The 13,004-nt window shown below is 41.0% G+C and overlaps 1 protein-coding gene across 2 annotated transcripts in view; it reads right to left on the bottom strand.

Moving 5' to 3' along the window:
• Nucleotides 1–13,004, bottom strand: part of WDR19 (WD repeat domain 19) — a 120,256-nt gene that overhangs the window by 69,091 nt on the left and 38,161 nt on the right. For both annotated transcript variants that reach the window (XM_006873212.1, XM_006873213.1), the window contains 3 exons: nt 6,884–6,964; nt 4,236–4,348; nt 3,641–3,814 (listed from right to left, as the gene is read on the bottom strand). In XM_006873212.1, the coding sequence (XP_006873274.1) occupies nt 3,641–3,814; nt 4,236–4,348; nt 6,884–6,964 (368 nt within the window). The remainder of the gene's footprint in view (nt 1–3,640; nt 3,815–4,235; nt 4,349–6,883; nt 6,965–13,004) is intronic.

Below are 13,004 nucleotides of genomic sequence, written 5' to 3'. Positions count from 1 at the left end.
GCCCACTAGCTCAGGCACCCCTATAGTCACCAGAATGGAGGTGCGCAGACAGCAAGGGACCAATGAACAGATACCAAAAGAAAAGAATGTCCACTCCTTTATCTCAGCGGTTCTGCCAGGCGTCTGTGGCCGCTCTGATCCTTCCCCCGCTTGGTCTTACCCAAGATGGCGGCTCCTGGAGCAGCCAGGTGTCCCGGACTAGAAAGCAACAGATTCTTGATTGTGCCACAAATTCTCCCAGCTGTGAGCCTTCCAACCTTCTAAATATTCCTTTATATGTGGGTCATAGTTCTGGGACCATCCCCTAAGCCTACTTGGTCGGGTATTCTGTGTTGTTGTTGGCGGAGCTCTTTACTGCCATCTTGTTTGTTCTCTTGGATTACTTTTATAATAGCTGCTATATGCATTATCCTTACATGTCTTTGAGTGCCTTTGATCCAAGTAAGTTGAGATTGTCCTGATAGTCACATAATTAGATTTTTAGACATGTTGACTATATTATGAGATATTGTGTCTTGTTCAAATCTCATGGAGATGGTTAGTATTTTTGTTTTAGCATGAAATTAACCCAGTTGGTTTCAAGTAACAAGTTTCAAACTAATCTTCTGTGCCTTATGAGTTAAACTGCCATTTCCAGTTTCAAAAACTCTGCAGTAATGTTCAGATGCGCCTCGTATATGGTCCACTCAGTGGTCAATATGGGACCTGGACTATGATCTTTTTTTATTTTTTTAAACACTTTATTGTGAATTGAGTGAAGGTTTATAGACAAGATCATTAGTTTTACATTCAACAAATCATTCACTTTGTTTCATCTCAATGATTGCAGTCCCCTCCCTGCAATAACAGTTGTCCCACTTCCTCCCTGTGACTACCCATGTACAAATATCTTACTTCAAACTCTTATATATCTTCATCCATCTTCATCATTCTACTGCCAACCTCCCCTCTTCTTGTATATTTCCCTCCCCTTTCTTGCATACTACGCTCCCTGTCTTCTGTGTTAACATATGCCCACCCTCTTGCCAGTGAATTTCTCTCCCTTCCCTCGCACCCTTGGTAACCAATAAAGAATGTTTCTTTTAGTATGAGAATCTTCTGCTGAGCTTCTACAAATAGTGTTCTCATACAATATTTGTCCTTTTGTGTCTGACTTATTTCGCTCAGCATAATGTTCTTCAGGTTCATCCATGTTAGGAGGTGTTTCACAGATTCACCGTTATTCTTCAACATTGCATAGTATTCCATTGTGTGTATGTACCAAAGTTTGTTTACCACTCTTTCACTGATGGGCATTTAGGCTGTGTCCATATTTTTGCTATTGTGAATAGTGCTGCAGTGAACATCAGCATGCAGATATCTACTCATGTCCTGGCTCTTATTTTTTGTGTATTTATATCAGGTAGAGGGATTACTGGGTTATACGGTAGTACTAAGTTTCTAGAAAACACCATACCATTCCACAGTGATTGAACCATTCTACAGTCTTACCAGCAATGTATGAGGGTTCTAGTCTCTCCACACTCTTGCCAGCATTTGTTGTTTTCTATTTTTTTTAACTTTGATATCAATGCTGGTGCGAGATATCTCATTGTTGTTTTGATTTGCATCTTTCCAATGGTTAATGATTGTGAACATTTTTTCACATGTTTGTTGGCTCCCTGAATATCTTCCTTGGTAAAGTGTCTGTTCATGCCCTGTGCCCACTTTTTTTTTTTTTTTAAGGTTTTTATTGTGGATTGTGTGGAAGTTTACAGGGCATAGCATCAGTTTTACATTCAACAAATCAAACACCTTGTTTCATTACAATGATTATAATCCCCTCCAAGTACCATCAGTTAACAGTGTTTCTCTCTATTCACTTCAGCTCTTTTTTTTAAACACTCAGGCATATATAATCATTTACACCACCAAAGGGCACTGTGCCCATTTTTAAATTGGGCTGTTTGTCTTTTTTTTGCAGGGGGATTGTGTAGTTGTAGTTGTTGTTGTTATTAAGAGCTGTTGAGTCAGTTCCGACTCATAGCTACCTTGTACAGGGTTTCTGAGGAGCAGTTAGTGAGTTTGAAGAACCAATCTTGCAGTTCACACTGACCTTGAAGTTGAGTGCTTAACCTATAGCGCCACACAGTTTTCTATAAATTTTAGCGATTAGTCCCTTGTCTGGTGGTGGTTGTGGTTATGTGCTATGGAGTCGGTTCCGACTCATAGTGACCCTGTACAGGGTTTCTAAGGCTGTAAATCTTTATGGGAGCAGAAAGCCTCATCTTTCTCCCGTGGAACAGCTGGTAGTTTCGAACAGCTGACCTTGAGGTTTGCAGCCCGATTTGTAACCACCACGCTACCAGAGCTCCTTGTCTTATATGTCCTTGCAAAAAAGTTTTCCCAGTTTGTTGGTTCCCGTTTCACTCTTTTGGCAAAATTAAGAGGTCTCGGTCATGTATTTTGTCTTCTGCTGTTTGTGTGTGTTTTAGTAATGTTAGAGAGAATATTTTTGCCATGTATTAGAGTCCCTAACTTTGTCCCTGTTTTTTCCTTGATGATCTTTGTAGTTGATACAAAATGAGTTTGTATATGGTGTAAGATATGGGTTTTTGTGTACGGTTTGCGATATGGGTCTTGTTTCATTCTTCTACAAATTATTTCCAGTTTTGCCACCACCATTTGTTGAAAAGTAACCTATACTACAGTTCAGTTCTCAAAAACTTGGTTTGTTTTAGGATCAGATTCTCACAAATACAGCACATGGATGAGCTCAGGAGTTGACAAATATCTTTATGGACTGCTTTCCAGTGCTCCCTCCTCTGTTGATCTCCCTCGTATTTTCTGGTTTCCTTGGCTTCCCTCATTAGTCCACCATCAAGAACTCTAAAGTACTAGTTATCTACTCTACCTTACACATTTCATGACTGGGGGAAAAGGCAAGTAGTGAGAAGACAGAGACAAATAAATGGTGGGAGTTGGCCCCTTTTCTGATTAAGGGTAGGATTACCCCACAAACTGTTAGGTGCCTGTGGGTCCTTTGGTGGCTGGGACATAAGAGAACACAAAGACCAAAAAGAGGAAATCAGAAGTCTTTTCCCAGTCTTTCTGAATGTCATGAGTTCCCTTTCCTGCAACTTGAGCCAAACTGTGAGAGCTTCTAGAACGCTCTCTGTCTGACTTCCACATTTCTGGTTGCCTTGAGGCCAGAATGAGAGACACTGGAGGACAAACAAGAGACTCACCACTGGTTTGGTGGTACTTCAAATTCTGGTCTTCTTCTCAATTCTGCCTGCTACTATTTACTTTTCAGAGTCCTTACTTAGATGCTTCATGCATTCTGCCAGGTTTATATCGGTATTCAGTAGGAAAGACAGGGTGGAGTGTGTTTACTCCTTATTACCCGGAGCTGTCTATTTTATTTATTTATCTTTTAATTTTATTTTTAAGGTTGATTTTCAAGCATACTCTGTGTTAGGTTTTTTGCCCTGACTGTTTAAGGACAGAGGTAAAGGAGTCTCAGAAATTTGCAACTGCAAACATGCTCTATGAGTTTAAGAAAGTACGGGTTGCCAGATTCATACTGGCCATCAAAGTCTTGTCAAATCTCTCAAGGATTCCGTGCTAAGCTTTCCCATGAAATCTGAACCCAACTTACCAGTTATCTCCACATGTTGCAGCTTTGTTAAGGGTCTGTGATACTGCGATACTGGTTAAGTTATCTTTATGATCACGAGCCTGAAAGATCTCTTGGCCAATCTCTCGAATATGAGTAGAAATAACCACAAAAAATCCACGTGAAAAACCAATCATGATGTAGCCATCACCATACCTGTAGCAGGAAAGTCAACAATCTAGTGAAAAGGGAGCTCAAGTACAAAGGGCACTACAGTAAATTCTCAGGTACCTGAAACTAACGGAGTGCAGAATACAATTTATTAAGGACCTACTAATGCGCCAGACTGAAAAGCCGCTTGAACTGCAAAGTTGGCAGTTCAAGCTCACCAGCTGCTCCTTCGAAACCCTACACAGGGTCGCTATGGGTCGGAACTGACTCGAGGGCACTTAACAACAACAACACTGTGTAACAGACAATATGCTAGGTAGTTTCACATACTAAATCATAGACTCTACTCCAGAAAATGTTATATATGGGGTAGAATGCTAAAGAAAAAACTATGTATTATATATGAACAATAATTAGTAAGGGAAAACACATGACTGTCCTTCTATGATGAATTTTCTGTACGTACCAACTATAGCAGACGATGTTGCCATAACGTTGCTGAAATTCTAAATCAATTGGGTTATCAGGTTCATTCAGATTAAAAAGAAACAAAGTTTTCTTGCCAACCACCACACTTATCTGCCAAAGAAGGTTAAAAGATAGTGAAATTAATTACTTCAGGAAAAGACCAATAAAAAAATCCAAAAGAGCTGAACCTAATTTATGAAAACAATGAGCCAAATTTACATGGTACCACACCCAAGCCTTACTTATCGATATAGTTAGGTTCCAGATACAAGGCTGTCATGTGAAAATGGAAGATGAGCACATCAGATCACAAAATGGAAAATGATTCCATGATTACGTCACTGCCAAATTACATCATTATATAACTGCCAAGACACTGAGAATTGAGGTGCAGTCTAGTTGACAAGTAAACGTAACTATCACTACCAGTGTTCCTCTCACCTTGCTCGTTGGTGTTCATTGCTGTCAGAATTAATTAATTTTGTTAGTGTACAAAATAGTTGTACAGATATTTTACAACTGTCATAGACACAAAATGTTGCATATTAAGATAGTTGATAACTGAGGAATAGGTATATTTAGTAAGCACATCTAAAATAATTTAATTAGTAAAAATATATTATAAACATATGCCAGTAAGAGTCCTTAGATGGAGTCCAGACAATACAAGGGTTAAATGCTTGGCAGCTAACTGAGAGGTAGGTTGTTCAAACCCACTAGCTACTCCACGGGAGAACAGATCTAGCGATTTGCTCCTGTAAAGGTTACAACTTAGGAAACCCTGTGAGATAGCTCTTCTGTTCTATAGGGGTGCTGAGTCAGAACTGACTTAAGGGCACACAGAAACAAGAGTCCTTGGCTATACACAGCCCCAATATCTTTGGAATATACTCAAATACTTTTGTGTAATTACTTTTTATAAATTATCTGTGTTGTTTCTCGAGTTGGGTCTGACTCATACCAATCCTGTATAGTGTCTCTGGGGAGTCCTGGTATGGCGCTGTGGACTGCAAGGTCAGTTTGAACCTCAAGGTCGGCGGTTCAAGCTCACCAGCCACTCCCTGGAAACCCTATACAAGGTCGCTATGAGTCAGAACTGACTCTATGGCACTTAACAACAATAGTGTTTGTGAAGGGTGGCTGGTGAGTTTGAAGTGCCAACCTTGAGGTCGAGTGCTTATCCTACGATGCCACACCAGGACTCTGTAGCTCTCTAATATGAATGAGTACTGTGCAATATTGAAAGGAAAGCTCAACATAGGTCCACTACAACTGAACTCAGATTCCTCAGAGAATAAAGTTCTTCCATTCCATTGAGCCTTTTGCGATTATAGATTTGCACCTCTGCGGAGGATTTAAAGTGACTTGCTGTCAGTGTGGCTACAAAATCGTCCCTCTGCTGCTCACACAAGGCAGTTCCTTTCCAGTTGCCACCAAGTCATGGCAATCCAGGTGGGTATGAGTAGAACTGAACTCTATAAAGTTTTCAATGGCTGAGTTTTTCAGAAGTATGTCCCCAAGCCTTTCTTCCAAAGCACCTCTGGGTAGACTTGAACTTCTATCCTTTTGGTTAGGAACTTAAAATATAAACTCTTTATGCCATTCAGGGACACACAGTTAATACCTAGTAATAATTCTCAGTGGAAGGTATGACTGTGTTTGATAAAAAAAGGCATGTATTAGTTATGTGGACTCACTGGTGTTGTTGTTAAGTGCCATGGAGTCACTTCTGACTCACAGCGACTCTGTATAGGGTTTCCAAGGAGAGGCTGGTGAATTTGAACCACCAATATTGTGGCTAGCAGTCCAGTGCTGATCTTACAGTACCACACCAGGGCTCATAAAGAATGATTATTTCAAATAAAAACAAACAACCACTTTTATATATTTCTTGGATTCTAAAATGTATTGCTAAGTGCTGTCTCCCGTCAGGTTGGTTCTGATTCATAGCTGTTGTTGTTGTTATGGGCTGTGGAGTCAGTTCAGACCCATAGTGACCCTGTACAGGGTTTCCGAGGTTATAAATCCTTATGGGAGTAGAAAGCCTCATCTTTCTCCCACGGAACAGCTGGTAGTTTCGAACTGCTGACCTTGTGGTTCACAGCCCGATTCATAACCACTACACTACCAGAACTCCTTCTGACTCATACTAGGACACTATAATTTATTTAGTAATAAAAATAACTTTTTAGCCAATAAACAATATTACTTCATTAAACAAATTCACAGTGATTGTGAAATTTATATGGGTTTCAGAATGTTAAAATGTTGTGGGGGGGGAATACACATAAGTATTAAAAAAGAATCCAAATATTAAATACAAAAATAGCTTTCAGAGCACCAGTCATTGCATCAGATAGAGTGAAAATAAAAAATTATCCACAGATTAGTTCTTCTGTCCTCCCAGCGCTTTTAAGAAGAACAATGCCAACTGCACCCGGAAGCTGTCCATGTTTGCTGTGATAATGGCCCTTCAATAGCAGCTAAAACAACCTTCAGACCTGACACGCTGGGCCATACTCTAAGTTAATAAGTGGCAGATCTTACTTTTTGTATCACTACAGATTCTGAGCCATCCTAGAAAAGGAAACAAGATTATACAATTATCAGAAAGATGTGGGTGTGAATTTGATTTAGGATTCTTACTGTGTTTTCAGCAGCAGAAGTTCGGTCACCAGTCTTCATCATGGAAAACTGCATGTCGCTGGGATCTGATCTCACTTGGGTCTGCAGGGGTTAAAAATATTATGGCTGAACCAACCCAACAGTCAAATTCACTGTGAGTTTAAAATAATAGGCATATCTTATTAAATGGATATGCCAACTTGAAAAAAAAAAATAAGGGAATTCCCAGGGACTAAAGTACAGATCAAACAGAAAATAAGAGTGATGGGCAGACACTGATGCTGCAGCTATACAGAGGAGCTGGTGAAGGAAGACTAGAGGCAGCCCATCTGTCTTGGGAGTGAAAAAAACAGGAAGTTCGTTACCAGGAATTTATCAAGAACTTGCCCTCTAGTCTTACTCTGGTCTAGGTCACAAGTGTATATTTTCAGTGGTCTAGAAAGACCCAGACTTTTAATACGCCTACAAGTTTAGCAAAAACAAATCCAAAGCTTCTTCCAAAGCACTGAAAACACTCCAGGCAGCCAACAAACATATGAAGAAATGATCAAGATCATTAGTCATTGTTGTTGTTGTTATGTGCCGTGGAGTCGGTTCCGACTCATAGCGACCCTGGATAGGGTTTCTGAGGCTGTAAATCTTTACGGGAGCAGAAAGCCTCAGCTTTCTCCCGCGGAACAGCTGGTAGTTTCAAACTGCTGACCTGGCAGTTCACAGACAGATTCATAACCACTATGCTACCAGAGCTCCATTAATCATTAGAGAGATGCAAATCAAAACAACAATGAGATATCATCTCATACCAGCAATAACAATGAAGTTCAGAAAAATTGAGGACAATAAATGCTGGTGAGGATGCGGAGAGACTGGGACCCTCCTACATTGCTGGTAGGAATGTAAAATGGTTCAACCACTCTGGAAAATTGTATGGTGCTTCCTCAGAAAGTTGAAAATAGAAATACTTTATGATCCAGCAATTCCTCTACTTGGTATATATCCACAAGAAATACGAGCCATAACATGAGTAGATATATGCACACCAATGTTCATAGCAGCACTATTCACAATAGCAAAAAGATGGAGACAGCCTAAGTGCCCATCAATGGAAGAATGGATAAACAAACTGTGGTACATACACACAATGGAATACTATGCTACCTTGAAGAATAACAAGGAAGTTGCAAGCCATGACATAACATGGATGAACCTTGAGGACATTGTGCTGAATGAATTGCTGCTGTTGTTGTTGTTAAGTGCTGTTGAGTCAGTTCCAACCCATAGCGACCCTGTATAGGGTTTCTGAGGAGCAGCTGGTGAGCTTGAACCGCCAACCTTGCAGTTGGCACATTAACCCACAGCACCACACCAGGGCTCCTGGTGTGGAATTAGTCAGTCACAAAAGGTCAACTTTGTATAAGACCATTAATGTAAAAGCTTAAGCAAAGATTTCCATATTAAAACAAAAAAATTCTTTGATGGTTACTAAGGGTGGGAAGGAGGGGACAGTAAGGCACAGGTTAGGAGACTGTCATATCATAGCTCAGGTAATGGGGAGGGCGGTACACAGGAAGGGGAAGAGGGGAAAGAACAAGGTAGATAGGGGAACACTTAGGCAGGTTTGCATGAGCTAAACGGGACAGAGGTAAATAGTGATGTATACTCAACCTTGGAACAACAGGGCTCTGTGACACAGGGACTGAGGCCTAGTCTGAATGGGGAAAAGAGGGGAAATAATGTTAAGGTATGGATATTGGTTTCCCCTGCCTACTATTGTAAAATAGACATTTAAGTAAGATAGAAAGGAATACTGGGAAATATGATTACAAAAAGCTTGTAAGCCCGTCTTCAGCCTATAACTAATTGGAATACCTAAATGGAGTTCTAGAATTTGCCCAGTGAGATAGGCCTCTTGTTGAGCCTTTGTAGAGTACGGGGCCTTAGGTGGAATTTTGGGTGGGTCCAGAAGCTTCTGAGGGAGATATTCCCGATTGAAAGGACAAGCAGACCAACCTGGAGCGGCTAGAGGAACAGAAGATACTTCTTGAAAGAAAGACCAGCAGGGGAGGAAAAAAAAAAAAAAGCAGACTGTTTGGCTGTTACAAAACAAGCAAGCTGTTCACCTGGGAGCCATCAAGTCCAGAAAAGTCAGCCCTTCAGGACAAACCCCTTCTAAGACTGAAACTCAAAGGGAGCACACGAGCAGTCTTGTAAGCTCACTGGTGACTGCTTTGGTCTACTTGTGAGTGGAAGTGGGGGAAAAGCAGTAACGAAGACATGGGCTGAGCTTGACCATGTTCCATAGACTCCTGTCGACCTTGAGATGAGAGAGAGAAGAGGAAGGGCTGGTTGGTCCAAAGTTTGGGGAGATTTGGGAACTCCTGAGCCCATGGACACTGACCTAGTCACTGGGGCTAGAGCTGATATGAAGCGTTCAGCTGATATGACGTGGGAGGAAGAATGCCCAAACTTGCAGATAGTACCCGTTTGACCTAGCTTGGATGGTTTGATGATCAGAACTGGACTAGAGGAAGATAAAGAAGTTTGATATAGGAAGCAAGTGTAAATTGTTACAATTTGATCAGCTTGACCTTTGTTTATGGATGTAGTTGCTCAAAATAACAACTATAAGGGAAGGAGTCTTCACATCAAGGATCAAGCCTATCCCCTCAGTATACAGGGTTGGTAGGGACAGGCAACTTAAACATTGGTACCTAAAATGAGGGGGCGATAAAGGCACGAAGTGGCTGGCTTACAAGGTTTCAAGAGGGATTTTAGTTTCAGAGTGAAGGGGGAGGGTAGAATCTCCACTGAATAGTTTTCAGCTTGACTAGATGGATCTGGTAAAAGGAGTAAGGGATAGGATCCTTTTGATTCAATAATAATTATTATCATGACTAATTGTGTTTGTCACAACTGTAAAGACAGAAGATGTGTAACAAAAGGAGGAGGAATAGTTAATCTTCCAGGAACAGAGGACCCTAGGACCTTCAAGTGGGAAGAACTGAAGCAGAGCATGAGATCCTAACCAGAGAAGCAGCGACACCAGAGACGGAGACAGAGATATGGCATGGAGAGAAAGAGCAGCTGAGGACTCTAGACTCATGGAAAGAAAAGACTGTGCCAGTGGGCAGGAGGCAGGCTTGTAAAATGTGCCCTTTGGTTGTTTAAATGATTGTATATTCCTGTGTATAAAAACAAAAAAAGAGGGAATAGAGGCAAATACTGTTAACCAATGGTGCATTGTTGTTGTTAGGTGCCATCGAGTCGGTACCGACTCATAGCGACCCTAATAGGCACAGCAGAAGGAAACACTGCCCGAGGGTATTATAATCATGGCAATGAAACAAAATACAATTGGTTGCATGCAAAATCAGTATTCTGCCATGTGAACTATGACTCAATTCACCTTAAAAGCTTTAAATAAAAAAAAAAAAATAATAAAAGAAATAAAAACTGCTCCAGAGATAAGCTCTATTGTGCATGCATTTATAATTGAACAATTGCAAACCTCACAAAGAAACCATGTATCAAGAGCAAGAGTCAAGGGGAAGGAAATGGAACACGGGCGTATTTGCTTCCATGAAAAAATGTCTCCTCTGCCATGAAGTCAGGTTTGGATAGTGCCTTGTTATTGTTATTTTTTAACAAAAATCCTCACCACTGGACCAATAAACAGCATTCTTCTCAATGGAGAAGAGATTGAGGTTGTCAAGGACTTCATTCTTCTTGGATCAACTATCAACACTCGCGGAAGCAGCAGTCAAGAGATCAGATGACGTATTGCATTGGGCAAATCTGCTACACAGGAACTTTTTAAGTATTGAAGAGCAGAGATGTCAGCTTGAGGACTAAGGTGCGCCTGACCCAAGCCATGGTATTTTCAATAACTTCATATGGATGTGAAAGCTGGACAGTGAATAAGGAAGATCGTAGAAGAATTGATGCCTTTGAGTTGTGGTGTTGGAGGAGAATATTGAAAGTGCCATGGAATTCCAAAAGAACCAAAAGATCTGTTTTGGAAGAAGTGCAACCAGAGTGCTCCTTGGAGGCCAAGATGGCTAAGCTTCGTCTCTCATACTTTGGACACATTGTCCAGAGAGAACAGTCGCTGGAGAAGGATGTCATGCTGGGTAAGGTGGAGGGTCAGAGAAAAAGAGGAAGACCCCTAACGAGATGGATTGGCCAGGTGACATCACTGATGGCGTAAAGTGTGGCGGCGGTAGTGAGGTTGGCCCAGGATCGGACATTGTTTCATTCTGCTGTGCATGGGGTCGCTATGAGTAGGTTCCGACTCGATGGCATCTGACAACAACAACAACAACATAGGGTTCTGATGAAAAGGAGAAAAAATGCAGAACAGAAAACTCATGGAATCCAGACTTTCTGGAGCCACTGAGGCTAGACAAAAAGCCAAAATTGTTGTCCTAAGGAAATAAAATTGTGAACCTTAAATCTTGAACCTTAAGTCAAAAATATCCCCTGAAGAGTGATTAACTTTCCAGTCGAGGAGCGGAGGTCCCTAGGCCCATCAACGGAGAAGAGCCGAGAGCGGGACCCTACCCAGAGGTGCAGTGTTGCCTGAGATGGAGGCAGAGACAATGACGTGGACAGATGAAGAAGCTGGGGACTTTAGATCCAGAGAGGGAACGCGACTGTGTGCTGAAGACTGGAGGGGGGGCAGGGTAGTGTAGGGGGCAGGCTTGCAGGGTATACCCTTTGGTTGGTTGATGCTGCATGGAGGGGATTGTAACCATGGCAATGAAACAGTATAAGATAGAATGAATGTAAAACTAATGTTTTCCCTTGTAAACGATCATATAATTCACAAAAAAACACTAAAAAAATCCCCTGAAGTATTATTTAATCAAAGCAGGTTAGCTTATACAGCAAAGAATGTTTGTCTTGAACATTGGGCTCGTTTGAAAGATTATCTACATGGGATCAAACTGAAAACAGCAACTCAAAAGGGGAAACAGTGGCAGTGAGTTCATGGTAATGAAGGAGAAACAACTCAGAAAAGGAGGCCAGAGTGGTCACACAACCTGAAGAATGTCATCAATGTCACAGAATTCTACATGCAGAACCTGTTGAACTAGTGGGTGTTTGGCTGTGGATACTCTCAACAATAATAAAAAAAAGGAAAATGCTTCAAGATATGGAACAGTATTAAACATATGAAAGAAAACATATACAAGAAACAAATGAGCAATAGTCAGCAGATACAAGAATTAGACCTCCAGATCTAAAAAGAATACAATGATCAGGTAGATAGTACAAATACTTGAAAATGACTAATGGCAAAAAAGGGCTTATTCTTTTTAAAAGACAATACTTCCAAAGCAAAGTTCAAGAAGATTTTTGAAAGAATTATAAAGTACCTTCTAGAATTAAAAGTTGTTATTGCTATGTGCTATCAAGTCATGAAGGAGTTCTGGTAGAGTAGTGGTTACAAATTGGGCTGCTAACCTCAAGGTCAGCAGTTCAAAACTACCAGTTGTCCTGTGAGAGAAAGATGAGGCTTTCTGCTCCTGTAAAGATTTACAGCCTCGAAAACCCTGTACAGGGTCGCTATGAGTCGGAACTGACTCCACAGCCCACCACCACCAAGTCATAGCAACCCTAAATACAACAGGATAATGCACTGGCCCACAAGGTCCGTAGTTCAAACTCACCAGCCACTCCTCAGAAACCCTATACAGGGTTGCTATGAATCAGAACAGACTCAATGTCACTTAACAACAACAACATGTAACAGAAGGAAGCAGTGCTGAGTACTACACCATGCTCTTGATAATTGCTAAAACAACCCATTGTTGTATAAGCAGTCCATTGTTTCAGTCAATGTGACAACAAATCTTTCTTGGACTTCCATTTTACCAAGCAAGCTGTCCTTCTCCAGGGACTGATCCCTCCTGATAACATGTGAGACAAAGTCTTATTATCCTCACTTGTAAGGTACATTCTGGCTGCATTCTGGAGGTACTTCTTCCAAGACAGATTTTGTTTGTTTTTCTGACATTCCATGGGATATTCAATATTTTTCACCAACACCATAATTCAAAGACATCAATTCTAACTTTCATATATATTTTGTTGTTGTCAGGTGCCATCGAGTCGGAACCGACTCATAGCGACCCCATGC

Source organism: Chrysochloris asiatica, unplaced genomic scaffold (assembly GCF_000296735.1).
Source record: "Chrysochloris asiatica unplaced genomic scaffold, ChrAsi1.0 scaffold00230, whole genome shotgun sequence".
NCBI classification, from domain to species: domain Eukaryota; kingdom Metazoa; phylum Chordata; class Mammalia; order Afrosoricida; family Chrysochloridae; genus Chrysochloris; species Chrysochloris asiatica.
The sequence above is the reverse complement of the archived record's forward strand: the minus strand, read 5'-3'. Positions and strand labels throughout refer to the sequence as shown.